Source organism: Anolis carolinensis, chromosome 5 (assembly GCF_035594765.1).
Source record: "Anolis carolinensis isolate JA03-04 chromosome 5, rAnoCar3.1.pri, whole genome shotgun sequence".
NCBI classification, from domain to species: domain Eukaryota; kingdom Metazoa; phylum Chordata; class Lepidosauria; order Squamata; family Dactyloidae; genus Anolis; species Anolis carolinensis.
The window spans coordinates 137,164,218-137,185,419 of record NC_085845.1 but is presented as its reverse complement, the minus strand read 5'-3'; the positions used below and the strand labels follow the sequence as shown (position 1 = coordinate 137,185,419).

At 37.5% G+C, this 21,202-nt stretch overlaps 1 protein-coding gene across 5 annotated transcripts; it reads left to right on the top strand.

The window, feature by feature from the left end:
* The first annotated feature begins 699 nt into the window (after positions 1 to 699).
* ing3 (inhibitor of growth family member 3) lies at positions 700 to 17,879 on the top strand. 5 transcript variants are annotated; one of them, XM_008111182.3, is made up of 12 exons: positions 700 to 911; positions 1,069 to 1,133; positions 4,392 to 4,492; positions 6,725 to 6,790; positions 8,166 to 8,262; positions 10,110 to 10,181; positions 10,444 to 10,563; positions 11,530 to 11,687; positions 12,268 to 12,458; positions 13,741 to 13,933; positions 15,919 to 15,957; positions 16,846 to 17,879. In XM_008111182.3, exons 3-12 carry the CDS (start codon positions 4,397 to 4,399, stop codon positions 16,960 to 16,962), a joined length of 1,149 nt encoding a protein of 382 aa, XP_008109389.1. In that variant the 5' UTR covers positions 700 to 911; positions 1,069 to 1,133; positions 4,392 to 4,396; the 3' UTR covers positions 16,963 to 17,879. The 5 variants fall into 5 exon arrangements, with proteins under 5 accessions (XP_008109389.1, XP_008109387.1, XP_003221270.1 ...); XM_008111180.3 differs by having other exon boundaries at positions 1,069 to 1,140; positions 11,629 to 11,687; XM_003221222.4 differs by having other exon boundaries at positions 1,069 to 1,140.
* The last annotated feature ends 3,323 nt before the right edge of the window (positions 17,880 to 21,202 follow it).

Genomic DNA, 21,202 nt, shown 5'->3' with positions numbered 1-21,202 from the left:
GATATTTAGTATGTTTTTAACTTCGTGTATTTAAATACATTACAGCTGCACCCTCAGTTCACTTCTGACACGATAAATAAAAAGTCAAAAGAGCACACATTTTGTAATTTATTACCACAAAAAAGTTTACTCAATTCCTCTGTGGGCCCTTCCACACAGCCATAAAACCCAGACTATCAAAGCAGATCACCCACAATATCTGCCTTGAACTGGGTTATCCGTGTCCACACTGCCATATAATCCACTTCAATGTGGATTTTATAAAGATGTGAAAAGGCCTAAAACAATCCAGTTCAAAGCAGATAAGGATTTTCTGCTTTGATAACCTGGATTACCTGTCAGTGTAGAAGGGGTCTAGGATCTCAAGGCGCCTGTGTTTTTCAGTGTATGTTTTGAAACTTGCAGCTGCCTTGGTTTGCCTCTCAGCAATTTCACAGGTGTCCAGAGAGTCACACAGTATTTCTAAATGAGCATGCACGGTGTTATTTTGAGAAGTTTCCTCAAAACAACTTTCCCCCTCAACCCGAATCCTGGCGCGATTCAAAAGGCGGGTTTCCTTCTTTCTCTTTTACCGCCTCTTGAGTCCGCCCCAAAACTACGTTTCCCAGAGAGCAACGGGAGGGGCGCGAGCCGCCCGGCCTACGTCAGAGCCCCCAGGAGCCAATCGCGTGGTGGCTGGAGCCAGTGCGTCAGCCGCCAATGTTGTTTTCGCTGAGTCGAGCCGCTGGTGTCGTTGGCGGTGCCGGCGCCATATTGGAAGGGACGAGGCGGTGGTTGGCGTTTTTTTTTCCCCTTTCACCCCACCCAAAACTCCCCTCTTCGCTCGCCGCGGGAACAACCGAGACCCCCTTAAGCCACGGGCCTCTCCGCCGCCGCCGCCACCATGCTGTACTTGGAGGACTACCTCGAAAGTGAGTCGTTGAAAGAGAGGGAGGGAGGGGGGCGCTAGGCCCGAAGGGAGGGGCGAGAGAGAGAGAGAGAGAAGGGAGCGTAGGCTCCGCCCCTCGCCCCGCCCCCTCGTCTTCCCTGCCTTGACTGACGCGTTCTTTCTCTCCTCCCTCCCCACAGTGATTGAACAACTTCCCATGGATCTCCGCGACAGGTTCACCGAGATGCGTGAGATGGACCTGCAGGTGCAGAGTACGTGAGCGGGCTCCGCCCACTGTCCGCCATTCGTGTTGATTGATGGGGTGTGGGCGGGGCTTGGCTCTAGCTGCTCACCCCCGCCCTTCTCTTAACAAAAAAGGGAGGGCAGGGAAGGCTGAGCTTGTAGCGAGTGTTTGCCAGAGTGAGCATTAAGTCAGCTGTGCTGGAGTCTCGGTTTGTTTATTTATCGTGTCAGAAGTGAACTGAGGATACAGTTATAAGGTATAAAAAATACAAACAAAGTTAAGAAACCACAAACATAGTTATAATACAAATAGAGGTGTTAAAAAAACACCAAAACTTGGCATTATACAGTAGAGCAGGGATCCTTGAACTTCTTAAGCTGAGGGCCGGTCCACTTTCTTTCAGACTGTCGAGGGGCCGAATTGTCATTCGAAAAAAACAAATTCCTATGCACACTGCATGTGTATTACTTGTAATGCAAAACAACAACAACAATGAAACAATAATATAATATTTAAAAATAAGAACAATTTTAGTCAACTTAAACCTATCAGGATTTCAGTGGGAAGGGTGGGCCTGCTTCTGGCCAATGAGATAGTCAAGTTAATTAGGATTGTTTTGTGTGCCTTCAAGTCATTTCAGACTTTGGGCGAGCCTAAGTCAAAAACTGAGGGTGGGGACGAGGTAAATGACCTTGGAGGGCCGCATCTGGCTCACAGGCCTTAGTTTGGGGACCCCTGCAGTAGAGTCTCACTTATCCAACATAAACGGGCCGGCAGAAGGTTGGATAAGTGAAAATGTTGGATAATGAGGGATTAAGGGAAAGCTAATTAAACGTCAAATTACGTTATTATTTTACAAATGAATCACCAAAACATCATGCTTTACAACAAATCGACAGAAAAAGCAGTTCAATACATGGTAATGTTATGTAGTAATTACTTACGAATTCAGGACCAAAACATTGCAAAGTATTGAAAACGTTGACTACCAAAAACATTGGCTACTAACAAATTGAATACAAATGAAGATAGAATTGCATAAAATTGTTTGTTTTGGGATGTTAGGTATCACTTAAGTTTGATCAAGATCCGTTGTTGGCTGGGTTCAGTGCTCTCTGGATAAAGGTGAACTACAACTCCCAGATTCCCACGGCAGTCATCCCCAAACCCTGCCAGTATTCGCAATTGACCATATTGGGTCTGTGTGGCAAGTTTGGTCTAGATCTGACGTCAGCTGGGTTCAGTGTTTTCTGGATGCAGGTGAATTACAACTCCCACAGTCATGGTCCATTCCCACTAACCCCTGCAGTATGTTCAGTTGGTCATGGGGCTTCTCTGTGCCATGTTTGGTCCAGATCCATCGTTGATTGAGTTAACAGTGCTCTCTGGATGTAGGTGAACTACAACTCCAGTAAACCATGGTGAATTCTACCCAGTTCAGTTGCTGATCAATTCCTCTGTTAACTGTGTGCCATAGGAAAGGGTAGGAAAGGATTAAGGTAGAGGCAGTGGGCAGGGTCATGCAAATTAAGGAATCCTGGGATGTCCATTCTGGAGGAAAAACAACATCTAGGATGAAATGGTCCCCGCATGAAAGCTTTCACTTGGGTGGGGGGCAGAATTGTGTTTGTGGAGGACACTGGCAGGGTTTGGGCTACGTGTGGGGCTGATTATAACCTGAATGTCAGTGGAGAGAGGGCCATTGGTGTCTCCTGCTCAGTAGGAACTATAGCCATTTGTGGAGGTGGGAGGGCGACTGTAAGTGGACACCTTCTCTGCATACACACATACACATTTTTCACTTTTATTATGTGTATATAGAGAGATATATTTCTATCCTGCTCTTCTCACCCCGAAGGGGATTCAGCAGCTTTTACTGTTTGGCCACTTCAATGCCACATTGCAAATAGACAGGGTATAAATATAATACAGTGCAAAGCAAAGCACATTGAACATGAAATACAAGACAAAAATCACACAAAGCATAATAACATCCAGAAATAAGACATAAATATTAAGCATTAAAACCATTTAAAATGAATTACAATTATTGTGGAGACTCATCAGTTAAATAGTATATTTCACTAAGCTCAGTCATCAGTGATAAACATGAGCCATCGAGAAAATTAAAAGAAGTCTCCACAAAATAAATAAATAAATAAAAATCTGAAAACAAAACAAAAACAAAATTTTCCACTAAAGCCCAGGAGGAGTTGAGCATCTGCAAAGAAGTCAGCAGGCCCAATCCAAGCTTCGGTACTAAGTGGTTGGTAAAATTCCCCAGTACTCAGAAATTGTTCCAAGTAATTTCAGTGGGTCTGCATGTGGACTAAATAACGAGTTGGTAAAAGCTCTTTGAATATGTATTTTAAGTATATGAAATAAATGATTTTCATTCAGTGCAACTTGAACTGGCGTTTACAATCCCTGATCCATCCCTATATATATATATATCTACCTAAACATAAACTGCTTAATGGAAATCTTGAAGTAATGTAAAATGGCTTTCTGGGATTTTTTTGGGAGAAGAAAACAATATTTTTTAAAAGAATATTTTATTTTTCTCCAGTACAAATTGAACTTTGCTTTTTTTTGTTCCTGTCACTTTGAATTGTGAGGGCATACCAAATGCTCTGTGTTGCGAGCACAGCTAACTTTTTCTTCTCATATGGCAAATTGACTTAAATGCAGTGGGCCCTCAGTATCTACTATGTGTTTTATAAATGTTTTATTGATTTAACTATATATGCTGTTATTGTGTTTTGTTTTTATTTGTTGATTCTTGGGGTCAGTCCACATGTGAACCGCTTTGAGTCCCCTTGGGGAGATGGAAGCGGGTTATAAATAAAATTATATTATTATTTTATTACTATGTTTTGGTTTCAGGATGCCACTCGAATACAAAAATCTGTGGATACTGAAGCCACATTATATGCAATGGCATAGTAATATGAATGCAGGTTGCCCTCCAGTTGGCCCTCTACTTTTGCAGGAGTTGTAATAGAATTTGTTACCAGATGTGATCTTAACCATGTAATTTTGCACTAGAGTCTCACTTAACTCTGTGTGCCTTTTCTGTGAAAAGTTATTTAGGATTCTGATCTACATGTCATAATTTTTAAAGTGAGATTAATAAAAAAGCTACATTTAACCTCATACACATTGTTCAATAGTTCGCCCAAAGTATGTTTATTTCCCATACTTCTGTTATTCTTTTACAGTCCATTATATATTTATAGAAGATGAATGACTGCAACTTAAATGTTTGTGTGTTTTAAGATGCAATGGATCAACTGGAGCAAAGAGTCAATGAATTTTTTATGAATGCAAAGAAAAACAAACAGGAATGGAGAGAAGAACAAATGACTTCAATTAAAAAGGTAAGAATAAGGAAAATTCTGATTAAAGTAAAAAAAGGCTCTGGTAGCATATTTTTAAATTGGAGGTATGCACCTATGAGAAATTTTTTCATTCCTTCCCTCAGAAGGTATAGTTGAGTGAGAGGTTTTGTATATGGCTGAAAAGCAATACAGACTTCCCTTTTGCCTGGGCTCTTGCTTAGGCTCTTCTTTGCTTGATCCAGAGCGATAATCACTTAGTTTCCCTCCTCTCATGCTAGGATCCATTGTTCTGATTTTGGCAAAAGCAGTAACCATAGGTATTTTCATGGCCAGGACCTGTGTCTTTGACCATACAGCCAGCTTTTATTGTTGGTGCTAAGAACATACTGTCCTTGGCTTCTTCAAATCAAATGTTCCTCATGACACCTGTGGGGACAACTCCGACCTGCTTTTGAAAAGGATCTCTGCCCTAAGAGTGGTTATAAGGATATTCTCATCAGGGTGTTGTATTCTCATCATGACATTGAAGGTAAGAAAATGGATAAATTATATGCAGGTGCTAATGGCCAGTATGATGTAGTGTTTCGAATGGTGGACTAGGACTCGGGGAGACTAGGCTTCGACTCCCCTCTTGGCCATGGTGACCTTGGTAATGTTCGCAGTCTCAGCATTTGAGTAAGGCAATAACATGTCCCCTCTGAACACAACTTACTAAGAAAGCCCTCTGACAGGTTTGCTTTAGGGTTGCCATATGTTGGAATGACTGGAAGACATACAACAGTGGCAACACCAAACAGGTCTTGAGGCCCTGTGCAGGAAAACAACACTAGAGTCCTGTATGAGATTATGCCCTTCCCACAGGTCTTTCCAGTTTTGCGTCTCTAAATGGCAAGAACTAGACCATTTTAAGTTAGCTTTCTCTAGCTAAGAGGCCCGGAGCTCTCTCCTTAATTAGCCAAGTGAATTCCTTCCAAACCTGTGGAAAGGGGGCATGGGGGCACCACATGCATGGGGCCTGAGTCATAGCAATTAGGACTCTACTCCTCCCCTGGTCAGGAATGGAATGCTGAACACAACAGGCATTTCATTGTGATCAGAGGAAAGTGGACTCAGCCATCCCAGAATTTAGGGAGTTTTCTTTGACTATAGATATGGAGGGTTATTAGCTTTTCACATTGGCATGGTGACTCCAATTAGTTAGGCTGCCCTTGCTTTCCCCCCCTAGCACCCTGATTATGGTTAATACCTAGTCTGTTCACATTGTCTTACTGAAGCTTTAATTGGTTTTACTGCTGATGCCAATTTCAGCAGCTGGTGGGTTTTCTTCCTCTATAGCCAAATCCAGAATCATTTCACTTGACCATTCTCTCAAAGGAAAGTGTTAAGCCTTACCTGTGGGCTCTAATTCCAAGAGGGAATTTCATAGTGCATCCATTTGCATTTTTGTTCTATTCTTGGTAGTAGACTCTTAAAAGAACTTTTGACAGTCTGTGTGAGCGGTGTAACACAGGGCCCAAAATATATGGAAGATTATAGCTCACTGTAAAAAGTACACAATTTGTGTTATTTAAATCTAGGCCTTGTAATTATTTGCCTGAAAATGTTCAAATGATTTATAAGTATAGTTAAATATAATAAAAGTACCCTTTGATTGTAATAGGCCATATCTTCATATCATAGGCAGATGTGTCCTTGCTATAAATAGGGAATATCTAGGGAAGCATCTAACAAGTTCATAGCTACATCTTCTCCACAATATAAAGATTTGAATGAATCTTCAGATGCCAGTGGATTACCAGACGTTGAATCGAACATATATGTGCTGATTGACAATATGGAATGTCTTGAATGTATACTGCAACATTCATTCCAAAATTTCAGCCTTTGAAAATAATGCTGCAATTAATTGTTTTTCTGTATATACACATTCTCTTTTGGCATAGATAATGGTCTCATCTTTTATACTTACAATGTTCTAAATATATACCTCAACATTTATTCTAACACCACAGTTTCCAGTGAGATGGGGCCTATGAATAGAGCCTGCCCCATATTTTTTGAAAAGACTAAGGAAGGAATGGAGATTATAGTTCAGTATAAAAGTAGTGATGTTTCAATGTTTAGTGACTTTACCTCATTATAAATAAACAAAACACCAAATGACTGTGGATGATTACACAATTTCAATCAAGATTAGTTGATCATTATTAATGTGTAACAATAACTAAGAAGGTATTAAGATATGTTTTTATTGTTGTTTTTCCCATGCAGGATTATTATAAAGCCCTGGAAGATGCAGATGAAAAAGTACAGCTGGCTAATCAGATTTATGACTTGGTAAGTAAAATAAACAATTTAGAGATAACATACAGAACTTCAATATTTTGAAAACATTAATACTTATTTTTGGAAAACATTTGTTTTATGTGTAGCAGACTCATTTATTCAGTTTGTCACTTTTGAAAGTTTCTCAACTTCATTTCAAAAATAGATTGTCATAGCTAGCAGACATGGGGTATCAATAATTTGTTAAACAAATTTTGTCTTTTTGGACATACAGATCTAGGTGCACTTGATTATGGTTATATGTTGTACCCATCATACATTGAAAGGTTCTTGAACAGATAGTATTTATAAAGCTCTATAATACATTATTTTTTAGTATTTTTGTTAATATACCTCTTTGAGCTCTGTTCCAGTTGGCAAACAATCACTCTAATGCCGTGGTTCTCAACCTGGGGGTTCTCAGATGTTTTTGACCTACCACTCTCAGAAATCCCAGCCAGCTTACCAGCTGTTAGGATTTCTGGGAGTTGAAGGCCAAAAACATCTGGGGACCCAGGTTGAGAACCACTGCCCTAATTAGCATGCAAACACTACAGTATTATTCTTAGTTCAGATTGAGTATCCCTTGTCCAAAATGCTTGGGCTCAGAAGTGTTTTGGATCTTGGATTTTTTTCAGATTTTGGACCACCTGTATTTACATATATGTAAATAATGAGACCCAAGTCTAAACACAAAATTCATTATGTTTCATGTACACCTTACGCACATAGCCTGATTATTCTTCTTATATCAATCAAACTACCTATCTACCTATCTAATAAAAGTCAATGTTTGTATATATGTAAATAGGTTTGTAGGTACAGTAGAGTCTCGCTTATCCAACATAAACGGGCCGGCAGAATGTTGGATAAGCGAATATGTTGGTTAATAAGGAGGCATTAGGGAAAAGCCTATTAAACATCAAATTAGGTTATGATTTTACAAATTAAGCCCCAAAACATCATGTTATACAACAAATTTGACAGAAAAAGCAGTTCAATACGCAGTAATGTTATGTTGTAATTACTGTATATACGAATTTAGCGCCAAAATATCATGATATATCGAAAACATTGACTGTTGGATAAGTGAGTGTTGGATAAGTGAGACTCTACTGTATGTATGTTTGTGGGTGATTTCCAAGATGGTTCCCACTTCCAGAGAGAGCTGTGACTCCCACTGACAAAGGATCTGGACCAAACGTGACACACAGACTCCCCATGATAAACAGAAAGTACTGGAGGGATTTGGGCGGCATTGACTGGATTTTGGGAGACCTAGTGCCTCCCACCAACAATGGATTCTATATTTTAGAATTGATGTTAGTCTTATTTATGATTCTCTCACATTCTAAAGCTGCCTGGAAAATGCTACTTTTTTAATCAGGTCGATCGCCACTTAAGAAAATTGGACCAGGAGTTAGCTAAATTTAAAATGGAACTTGAAGCAGATAATGCTGGCATTACAGAAATATTGGAAAGACGTAAGTATATGTGATGATCCTGGCAGATATACTGTTGTTTTTGGAAAATTGCATTCACAGCCATTTGGAGATTATAACCTTTTCAAAAAGTTTGATCTTTCCATGAAGAGCCAACCATTTGAATAGAATATTCTCAAGTGGTATACAGCCAGATGTAATTATGCAAGGCAGTGTCTTCAGTTATTAGACTGAATAACTTGTTTTCTCTGATCTGTTAGGAAAACAGAGATTATGCTAGTGCATAAAAATAGGAGTGCTTCAGAAGTGTTTTTCCGTGCCCAATATATCTACTCTCCCATAAAAGCTTGTTTTATATCATGCACTATATATATTTATGAAGTAGACTTTGATAAAAAAAAAAACGTATTTGGTTTACTCACAATCTTTGCGTGTTTAGCGTAACACAAGTACATAGCTGATCAGTTTATTTTCAGATATGTTTGAGATAGTTTCTATGTGCAGATAGCACAAGGCATCTTTCTTACAACAACAGCAGGCATGTGTTGGTCTGAGCAGTCCCAAAATCTAATGGAGTCTCAGAGCAGATCATGTGGACTGCAGCCCCTCCCACAACTTCTCAGGAAACAGAGAGCAAGGGAAGCCACATACCAAACTTATATGCACTACAGTAAACAAACAGAATAATAGATAAACAAACTACTAGAGGAGGCTTAAAGAAAGTTGTCATTTCCAACAATTGTTAGCATATAAGATTACACTGGTCAGGTTAAGATCAAATCCTGCACTAAAATACTATGATATGTATTCAAGTACGAGTGCCCCACTCATACACAATCTTTTGGTTTTACTTCATTTCTAGTTTCAAGCTACTAAGTGTATAGTACCAGAAGTTACAATTCATTATAACTTCCTGTTAGAATGAACTGAAAAACTACAGTTAATTTTTCCAAATGACCCAGGAATTTTGTTGATAAAGAACCTTCTTTTAAACAATGAAAGTAATTTAAAAATATTAATATAGGGGGTTGAAAATAGGACTTTTTAAGCTCATATACAATTCAGCATTGAAACCGCTCTTCTCTACTTTTGCAAAATGAAAACAAAACTTTTAAAGTTTTTGTTTAATTCACTGACAATTTAATTTCCATCTTAGTGTAATTTTTAGTGAATTTGAAAAAGATAACGTTTCTTCTGTAAACAGTTTTCAAACATGTTCATATTGAAGTTCCCACTTTGACAAAACAACGACAAAAATCTAGGACTTTTGTAGTTTAAGAGAACATTTTAAAATTTATGTGTGTTGTTGCTGTTGCTGGCTGTTTTGAATAGTGGTCAGGGAACCCAAGAAAAATTTCTCAGAGAAGGTTGGGAAATTAGAAAATGAACGTTGCTAGTAACCTTATATATACAGTGCATAAAGGTAAAGGTTTCCCCTGACGTTAAGTCCAGTCATGTCTGACTCTGGGGGTTGGTGCTCTAAGCATTTCGGCATTTCTAAGCCGAAGAGCTGGCGTTGTCCGTAGACACCTCCAAGGTCATGTGGCCAGCATGACTGCATGGAGCACCGTTACTTTCCCGCCGGAGCGGTACCTATTGATCTACTCACATTGGCATGTTTTCGAACTGCTAGGTTGGCTGGAGCTAACAGCGGCCGATCCCGCCGCTCCCGGAGTTTGAACCTGGGCCCTTTCGGTCTCCAGCTCAGTGCTTTAACGCACTTCACCACCGGGGCTCTTTATACAGTGCATAGATATTTATAATTCCAGCTCCAATAAACTTATTGAATCAATTGCTGAAAAGTAATTCAATACTTGCACAAATTCCATTAATTCTAGGAATGTCTTTTGAGAGTAGTGTTTTACTTGTATATCTCTTTTTGTTTATAGGTTCTTTAGAATTGGATACACCATCCCAACCACTTAATAATCATCATGCACATTCACACACTCCAGTAGAGAGTAAGTTCCATATTTCAATTTTTGTTTTTGATTTAATAGGGATATAAACATGGAAATATTATACTTTAATTAATATTTAATAAGACGTTTCAATCTCCTAAAAGTGGTGCCAAAATGTCAGCACTGAATTGAAATTTGGTGATTCTTCACATGGGGTAAGCCAAGTAATGTACACTTGGGTTTGAGCATTATATACTTAGCACTTAACTGCCTCAAGTTTAACTTCAGAATTAATGAAGCTTTTTCTTTCTTCCTCAAACAGAAAGAAAACATAACCCATCATCTCACCATTCAGCAACAGATCATGTCCCTGAAAAGAAATTTAAGTCTGAAGCTCTCCTGTCTACCCTAACGTCAGATGCCTCTAAAGAAAATGCATCAGGTAATTATAATTTCAAAAGCAACAGAACATTTTACCATATGAATCAAATAGACATTGTAGCATTAATTACCTGGCTGTTGGTAGAAAGACAGTAATACAGATTTTTACATCTAAGTTTTCCAGTTCCAACACTTACAGATAATAGTTGTGTAATAAATCTGCTAATTGAACAAAGATTATTAACTGTATTTAGTTACTCAAGTAAGCTGCACTGAACACAGATACTCTGTCAGTTTTCTGAAGAGAAGCTGCTTTAAAGTGCAGGTCTGTATTCCTGGCAGAATTGTGACTGATGAAGAAAAAAGTAGGGTCAAGAAAACACTCCTTATACTTTTCAAATCTAGCTAGCACTCACATATCTCAAGCCCATAGACCTGGCTGTGAGAAACAGACACTATCTTGAGCAGGGGGTGGCAACAGTTGCTTTCCAATCCCTTTGAATGTTTATAAGGGCCAGAGGGAAGGGGGTTTCTTTTCCCTTTACCACCATCAAAGGCAGTGTGTTAAAGGCATCTTGTTGAACGAAGCTCAGAAATACCAGTTTGTTAATTAGTAATTTTATTAATTTGTTTGTCAAGGCATGCGCTTTGAAAAGTCTATACTGTATTCTACTGTTACCATCTTCATTATAAGATTCATCCTGTAATAAAAATTGAATGCCAACACCCCAGCTCTTTTAATCATGTTAAATGAAATATAGATGTGCAAATTGAAGAACACACTTTCCCCATGGTGTTTTTGCACTTTAGTCCTGGAGTCAGATAATAAACAAATTGGAAAATCTGATGGAAAAAGCTGTGACAAGACTTTAAAAATATCATTAGATCACTCACCTCTATTACTTAATGAGAACTCTCCCAACAGTTTCCACTAATATACACAGCTGATTTTCAGCTGTCTGAAATTTAAATCTAATTTTAAGTTTTCACTTTAGACTATATAAATATGTTCCCTTTGTTCATCAAGGGTGTCGAAACAGTAATTCATCATCCTCATCCAACAGTGCATATAATGCAAATTCTTCCCAGCCATTGGCATCGTATAACCTGGGCTCATTATCTTCAGGAGCTGGAGCTGGTGCTATTACCATGGCAGCAGCTCAAGCAGTGCAAGCCACCGCACAGGTAAGGCATTTAAAATACGACTTTAAACAATCTGTAGAGGGGATTATATTTTAGTTTGTGTAAATTGTCCTTATTGTGTGCCTTTGTTTCTATTGAGAATTTAAGGACTTTCAGTGATGTTCAGGTCTACTAGAAAGGAACCATGGCTTTTATACAAGAAATACTAAAGGTTTTTTTTTTGCTAAATTCAGTTGTGAACTTGAAATGTTTAAGGTAACAAGGTATCTTAAGCAGCAGTTTTGTGCTCACTTAGCCGCGCAAGTTTTGCTGTTGTGACTTCAAGTAATTTCCAATCTAAGGAGACTATAAGGAGAACCTATGGGCTGCAGTGGCATATGATGCATCTTATATAGGAAAGATCTAGCCACATAGCACATATTTGTACCCTTTATCTAGTGCTGATAGACTTGTATTCAAAACAAATTTAAAATATTTCTAAGCATTATATGTTGCATCCAGACTTAGTTATGTTAGACTATACTGAGAACATAGTTAATTATGACTAACTCCCATTGATTCACTGGGCCTATTTGAAGTGTGACAGTCGCTCTCTGTATTAATATCAGTGTTTTGATTTTAGATGAAAGAAGGAAGACGAACGTCTAGCCTAAAAGCAAGTTATGAAGCTTTTAAGAACAACGACTTCCAACTTGGAAGAGAATTCTCATTATCCAGGGACACCGCTGGATATTCCTCATCAGCTTTGGCATCGACGTTGTCACAAACATTGAGTTCGACAACCACAGATTCACGAAGTGGTCGAAAAAGCAAGTAGGTTTATATAGACGATCACTTGTTTTCAATTCTCCTTTGGAATCAGGAAAAACCATCAACCTAATACGAGTAACTTTGAGCAGAGTGAAATGGAAATGAAACCTAGTCTCTTGCATTGCTGTACTTAGTCTCTACCTGCCATAGTGTCTTAGGGGGAGAAGTCAGTTACACTTTATAAAGGGGCAAGGGGGATCATATTGTCAGACATGTGTTTCCATGAGCTGTTTGTGGTTACAATAGACAGATCCATAAAGCTGCTTCTGAAGATAGGATGGGTAGGTTGTTGGAAACAGACAGACAGATAGATAGGCATGATTATTCAACTGGCTGTTTTTTGCTTTTTTCAACCACTCTTGACTATGTCAGCTATTTGTTTCCCCAGAGGTCCCTTTAGTAGCATTAGATCCTTCTAACTCTTCAGTTCTAAAAAAAACCTAAGTCATTCCATTTTTTACAATGTGACTGTTCAACATGGAGCCAAGCTACCAGATCTGAATGAATATCTCCTCTTCTGTTTGTCAAAAGCTACAAATAATAAACATAACTGGATGACGTGAAAGGCATATTTTTTATAAAGCTCCAAAATAGGAAAGTCAGGATGATTGAATGCCTAGGATTGTTTCATCAATAACAATGTAATACATAGCAATAAAATATGCTCTCTTTTGTGCAGCCCCACAAAGAGAACATGACTTTTCTAAGCATGGCCCTCCACTAATTGGTTTATAGAGCGTAGTAACCTTGTGTGACACCTCCATGGAAGATAAATAAATACCTTCTAGAAAAATATGGGTTATAATGTAGGTTGTCAGAAGATCCAAACAAGGGAGAAAATTGATTAGAGCTGAGGCATCATGGCACCTTAAAATGTACATAAACATTCAATACTGTTGTTGAAACAGCAACAGGACAATCTTTAAAGAATAGAAAATGCTGGATACTTCCACTCTCTTAACAATGATATATAGTGCAGTTATATAGAACTTCACTTAAGATAAGGTACCAGACTGTTCTTGAGATACATTGTTTCTTAGACTGTCAGACTCTTATGTACTACAGATAAAAATTTATGCTTACAGTGTAGGAGTGTGGGCTTATTATTGTTTAGACATATAACTGTTTTGTAAAGTTTATAAATCTTCTAGGCTGTAAGTGAAATAGCAGAGTTACCGTTCAGCAACTGTACTGTAAAATTCTTTGATGATTTCTTCGTCCTTTCAGTTTGTACTGTTTTATGGATAGTAAAGGGGAACACCCTGGATATGTATTTATTTTTCAGAAGCAACAACAAGTCTTCTAGTCAGCAGTCTTCCTCATCTTCCTCGTCTTCCTCTTTATCCTCTTGTTCCTCATCCTCGGCTCTAGCACAGGAGCTGTCTCAACAGGCAGCAGTCATACCAGAGTCAGAATCTAATAGCCAAGTCGATTGGACTTATGATCCAAATGAGCCGCGTTACTGCATCTGCAATCAGGTATATTCTGCAAAGTAATGTCTCATCAAGTACAATATATTGTAATTGTATAGATGGTTTAAATCTTTAATAGAAGATATTAGTTGGTTCATTGGTTTTGGCTTATTTGCTGACAGATGACCACTTCAGCTAGTAGAGATTATATAATAAACTATTCCGTTTGAATTTTTACTATTTAAAATGCTATAAAATGCTTGAGTCCACACAGACTAAGGAACGGTTTATAAAGCAGCTGTAATCAGGATGTATTAATGCATGCAGAATGTGCTTTAAAAACCCCCCCGAAGTGAACCATTTTATGCCTTTAAATAAAAGATTTCTAATTTAGGTACAATGCTACAAGGGATATTTATTTATTTATTTACTGTATTTATATTCCGCTCTTCTCACCCCGAAGGGGACTCATATAAGGGCTACCATTTATGAAGTCCTGTTTCCTGTAGGTTTTTGTTAATCCTCGAGAGTCTCCAAACCTTTTTTTTGTATTATTTTTATCTTTAACTTGTATATACTCATACATGCAAGTGTTGGTGTTGCAGAAACATTAAAAGCAAAGGAGAAGTTTTGCTGCAGACATGAGCTGAATGTAAGGGAGAAAGGAAATAAAATGTAAAGAGGAAGAGAGGATTAGATGACTAAGACATAAATAAGCAAATAAGTCTTCAGGCATTGCTTTGCAATGTCCAGTGAGAAGGGAGTCTGAAATGTCTTGCAGCAGGGCTTTTTAGAGATGGAGTACTGCAACCACACATATACAACAATAGCTACTTGCATATCCCTTTTAAAATCCAAATGGACTTTGAGGGTTTTAATGCTTTTAGAATTGTTTCATCAGAAGGATAGTGATGCAGAACTGATTCAGGAAATGACTGGGGTAATGGAGTCAATCGTTCTAAACTTTTTTTAGTATTACTGTTGCTTTGTTGCATTTTCATTTCTTCATCTACACTCTTCACTTTGGCGCAGTGGGTTAAACCCTTGTGCCAGCAGGACTGCTGACCAACAGGTTGGTGGTTCAAATCTGGGAAGAGCGTGTGAGCTCCCTCTGTCAGCCCCAGCTCCCCATGCAGGGGCATGAGAGAAGCCTCCCACAAGGATGGTAAACCATCAAACATCCTGGTGTCCCCTGGGCAACGTCCTTGTAGATGGCTAATTCTCTCACACAAGAAGTGACTGGCAGTTTCTCAAGTTGCTCCTGACAGGAAAAAAACAACAACTTTAATATAGCTCTTCTTTTATCCTAGGGGCTTTCTTCACTATTTTTGAATGCCAAATCCACACTGTAAAAAGAGTGATCTAGCTGGGATCATCCTATAGAAGGGTTCTTATTTTAACAGGAAAAGGTCTAGGCTAGAAATGTTGGGATGGGAGGAGGTGTTAAAATGGAAAATGAAATGTATGTTGTCTCACATAGTTATAATTGTAAAAGAAGAAAGATGGCCTAAAAACCCGCTCCAGACGGTATCCCAATTTCACAGTAGTTTTGGGCACCACAGAGGGGGGAGGAGAAGAAAGTTCCATTATTATTATTATGTTTATTTATACCCCACTTTTTCTTTCCACAAGGAGATTCAGGCCCCTTCTACATTGCCATATAATCCTGATTATCAAAGCAGATAGTCCACATTATCTGCTTTGAACTGGATTATCTGAGTCTACACTGCCATATAATCCAGTTCAAAGCAGATAATCTGGATTTTATATGGCCATGTAGAAGGGGCCTCAAAGTGGCCAATACTTCTGTTAGATCTGATTTAGCACATAATGCCCTCTTAATTATTATAAAAAGGATTTACTTTCTTCATATGATAGCTGTCTTATATTCAAAAATGTTTTGTGTGGAACAAAAGCAATGCTTAACATGAATGTTTCTAACATAAACACTTAGAGTTTACTGTCTGTTTATGTAATGTTTGAGGCCAATTTGTTGTGAGTGGAAAATGTTTAATTATTTGATAATGGATGCTTATTGTGTCTTTACATAGGTTTCCTATGGTGAAATGGTGGGCTGTGATAACCAGGATGTAAGTACAAAAAGGAACGAAATTATACTGTTAAAAATTCAGGTTTTACGTTCAAAAGCAGAGTTATAAACCATATTTTAAAGAGAGACTTTTTCATGAACACCAGGATTCCATTTATTTTTAATAGTATCTTCTCACGATGTACCTGTGAGGCACATTGTTGAATGCAGATGTCATTAAACTAAAAGTAGATTTGTTGAAATCACTAAGACAGTTTAGTCATAATAGATTTACACTCACTCAATTTGATGTGTGGCCAGCTGGTTGTCTACACTTAAAAAAAACAACTCCTCATGCCCATATTTAATCTGGTGCTGTGGGAACACAACACACTACTGTTTTGGTGGTGAAACTGTATTTTTTTAAGGTTTTAATGCTTTTGTTTTTTTTAAAAAAAGTTTCATTTTAGGGCAGGGGAAATGTGTGGCCATCAATATGCCAGTGGTGTATTATGCGTAGGTGTGGCACTAATGGAGGGTAGGAGGAATCTGATGTGTAGACAACCCTTAAGTCTAGATCCAGTCCAATGTTTTCAACACTGTTTTGAGTTGCTGAGTCTCTCTGTTGCAGTACTATTGGAAGGTGATATATTTCAAGCATATTGCACAAATAGACCATTCTTGGTAAGAGTAACTTTGGTTTTTCTGTACTACAACAAATTACATTGTGTAGTATCAAACCAATGAAACTTTTAGAACACTTGAGTATTCTTTATTACTTCTTTCATTTTTGCATTGCCATTTTTTCTTTCATGTAGTAAAAACAGAGCTGTGAACACTTTCTGAAATCAATGCGGTGTTAAAGAGACTACTGCAGTGTTCTGTTATAATCCAACTTACAAAAACTAATGTGGTATTTCTTCCTTTTTTAAAAAAACCTGTCTTGCAGTGTCCTATAGAATGGTTTCATTATGGCTGTGTCGGATTGACTGAAGCGCCAAAGGGGAAATGGTATTGTCCGCAATGTACAGCTGCAATGAAGAGAAGAGGCAATAGACATAAATAAGTGTCTTGTCCACGTCGTGTCAGTGAATGAAGTCACGCTACATTTGGGGAGAGGGGCAAGCGGGAATGCTTCTTTGCAACCAGTCAAAGGAGGAGTGATAATGGCTGTCATAAAAGGTTTTTCTTAATTTTGCTAGCTGTGTTTTAATATTGTACCTACATTATTTATGCACTATTGTGCTATAAATAACGTTTCCCAGTTAGCTATGGATTGGTCCAGAGCAGACATATGCTGACATTTTTGCTCAAAAATATTGTCTCTAAGCAGTGGGCATTCTTCAAGCATTTAGTCTTCAAATAACGTGAGTGAATGGAGAATGTGATTGGCTCTGTATTCAACTGGCATTCTGCTGCATGTCCTGTACTCAAGAGCTGTTGTGTGGAATTGTATGTCTTTAAGTGGTACAGAAAGTAAAAATGTAAAGATAATGATTTTTTAAGATGCCTTTATAGCTTTGTTCCTTGTTGAAACTGAATTCAGCAGGCTGAAAATATTGTTCTTGTATACTCTGGGCTCATGTCCTTTGGAGTACTTAAATACGTGAAAACAACTTGTCCACTTGAAACAAGCAAAAAATAACAATAATGTACCACTAGTCTTGTGTGTTTGGGGGCCATTGAGGGCACAAATCATTAAAATTGTGTTAAAGTGACAAGCCTTTTATACCGAATGTGTTTATTATTATTTTTTATTTTTGTGTGCAAGTGATCCTTTAGATTGAAACTGTATTAGGTGTTCAATTTTTAAAAAAATCAAATGCTAGCATTAATGCTTTGCATACTTTATCAAAAAGACAAGTACAGTAAACATTTCATGGAAGCTTTCATAATATGCTGTCTAACTGGAGGATTTTAAATAGCTTTTATTTTTTTATAAAAAAATATATAAATAAAAAGTTTCCATCTCTAACAAACTAAGTGCTATGCTTCTCGTGTGATTGTTTGTTTCCCTGTGAGTGTTTTTCCCATTCTCATTTTAATTAATATAGTAACATTTAAGAAGTTGCTTTTAAAGCAAAACAGTTTAATCTGAAATTAAATGTTAATGTTAGGTAGTGCATATGAAAGGGTGCATGGGATTAAGCTGAATTCACAATTAGTACTTGGCAAAATTAGGGGATTGGATGCAGACCTTGTTTTTTTGTCAATAGAAACATCCCTGAATGGACTTCAGCCTCAGACATGTCTGCCGACAGAAGGAAGCCAAATGTGATCTTTATCCATTTTCCATCATCAGTGCCACATTTTCTCAGTTCTCCAAAGCAGATGGGTTGGAAAATATAAGGAGATGTGGGAAGGAACTGATTTAAATAGCCACTTTCACTGGTTTTCCTGCGGGATTTGTTCACAGTATTGCAAAACTCCCATGAAGGAAAGAACACTTCAATTTGTGAGACAAAAGGTCTGGATTCAAGCCAGGGTTCAGTACCATTTGTGTTATGTCCTTAAAATGCTGAGTATTGCAGTACTGGCATCCAAATCCAGCAAATAGCAATACACGTGAAGATAGATTTCTCATCAAATGATCCTGTTTTCATGAACATATTTTTTGGTGAATTTAGCCACTCTTGAGAACCACTCAGTACTTCAGGCAACTGAATATCTCAGCCTGAACTGCTTTGTAGCCATGGTGGATAAAAAGCTGTGTTTCTTAGAGGGTATTCTATACTTAATAAATGAAATGAAACCTATCATAAAGGGTACAAAGAACAGCTGAAGTTTCAAAAGTGCCCTAAAGCTATTCATAGATTTCCTACTGTGATAAGAATCCAGTATTAACATCACATGAACAAAGGGTAGGAGAGATGTAAGTGCTAGTGATTTAGTTTTTGAAGCTGTATACAGACAAAATTGTTTTGGATTGCAACACCATTTGCAGTGAATTTGCAGTGATTATCTATTGACCATTCAGAAGAATATACTGAATGGTGATTTGATATCATGAAAGTAGAAAGTCACAGAATGTCTTAAAAGCTCCTCCTTGCTTAATGTTCTCCCTTTTTTCTAAGCATGCTTATTCTTTGGTTGGTTGTTAATTTGTGACAATTTTTCACCAAAAGTGCCCTTTCCACTGGAAGTAATGCATCCTGTCATTCAACAATTTTGTTGTAGTTAGAAGAAACCAAACTCGCAGAGCCTTCATTTTGGGCAGTTTTCTCTATTTTGCATTTTGAAAAAGGAAGTAGGTTTTGGACCTTACTGAAAGATTTTGCAGAAAGTCTTGCCCTTAGGCTTAGCCATGTAATTTAATGTTCACCTTCTAAGTGGTAGCATCGAAATAAGCACAGAATGCTTCTAGTTGTTAAGGTTGTCTGTCTGTTGTCTCACCACGAGTTTTTTTTTACAGCTTCTTCTAGAAAATGATCTTACCAGGCCACATCATTATTCTGTAACCCAAAACTGGATTTAAATCTCTACTGTCTAGTTCAGGAATGGCTCCATGAGTTTGAAATAAGCTTTGTGAAGATTGTTCCACCTCTTTTCTTAAATGTGATACTTAAATACAGTTCTATATTACTTTGAAGTCAAGAAGTAAAGGCTACATTCTGGTAGAGATTTTGTCATCCATTGGATGTTGGTCTTTATTATCATCCGTTCAAGCCAGAGTGACCAGTGGTGAGGGATGATGGGATTTTCAATCCGTCATCAAGAGAATCACAGATGTCCTTGCATACTAGAATAAGTCTATGTGTTTTCAAATTCCATAGATCTTTTATAGTAAAAAATAATAATACTGTAGTTGCAGATAGACAAAACTAAATTTACTCCACATTACTGAAATCATTCCCACCTTCCTGATTTGAATTCAATACATTTAAATATACCTGTTCATTCATAGACTGCAAAGTGTACAATGAAATTTTCACATGCAGTTTACAATATTTTAGTGATTTTTAAAAAAAAATCAAAAATTGAGTTGTTGGAAGATCATGTGGTAGTGCTAGCATACTTATAACATGTTTCCGTGAACAGTCGTTACACTTACATTGTATCTGAAGTCCTTCAGTTGCCAAATAATTCTTACACCTTTACTTTTTAAAATAAAATGTAAAGGACCCCAGGTATGTTCAAAAGTTTCTAGCAGTTCTAGGGGTGGAAGCTTATCACTCTGAATAAAGTGTTGGCGGAGTTCCTGACAAAGCCACTAGAGGTTAGTCTTGACAATCCTGGCTGTTCAAAAATCCCATATTTTGGTAAGAGTGGAGTTTACAGTCTGATCCAATACAGGTTTGTATATCTGCGTAGAATTAAGTCCTGCTGGGTTTAATTGGGTATCTCTATTTGTAGTGTTTACATTTTGATATACCACAAAAGAGGTGTGTGTGTGTGTGTATATATATAAATAATTATTTTGGAAGTTCTGTTTCATTGCTGCAAACTGAGCCAACTAGGCATAGATCATTCACAAAATGCTATTTAAACAAAAGTGTTCATATATGGAAAAGGTCTAAAGTTAAGGCTAAACCAATTTGATCTCTAAAGATGCATCTTTTTCCTGTGGAACAAAGTGTTCTGGCTGGAAAACATTTTGCATTTAGTAACTGCATACAGATTTCCAACTGCATACATATAAGCTTTCGGCAATGTTATTTATAGCTTTAACTTGAAGCCAATTTAAACATTCAGAGAAAGATGTTGTCCAGCCTTATTAGTACAATTGAGATGAAGAAACATTTGAATTGGAAACACACTGAATCCGAACAGAAAGCAGCAACCCTTTTACAATGTTGGTTTCAAAATATTTCCTTGTCAATAAATAAAGACGTAAGATTTTAAAAATGAAGGAGATAAGGAATTGGACTGCCTTATGCTTAGTCAGTGGACTGAGGCATTGGAATGTATTATCTCTCATTTTAAAAAATTGGAACTTCCTCAGTAATAACTATATACAGTATTTAAAATATATTAGGCACCACAATCCTTTTTCTGTAAAGATTTGTGTAAGTATTGCAAAAGCATTGTAATATGCCCAATGAACTTTAAGCACATGATCTGGCTATTTTCAAATATAGCTTTTTAAAGATCCTAACTCATTTCTTTTTTTTTTGCAGCAGCAGCCATGCAAATATTCACGTGCTTTTTTAAAAAGCTACCTCTTTCTTAAATTATCTCCCTCCTAATTCTCTCTTCTATTTATTATGATTATGCATTAAATATTCTGCATTGTTTCCCCTCAATTAATTTTTGCTTAATATGAAAAGTATTTTTAATTGTTCAAATACTGTCACATGAAAAAGGAA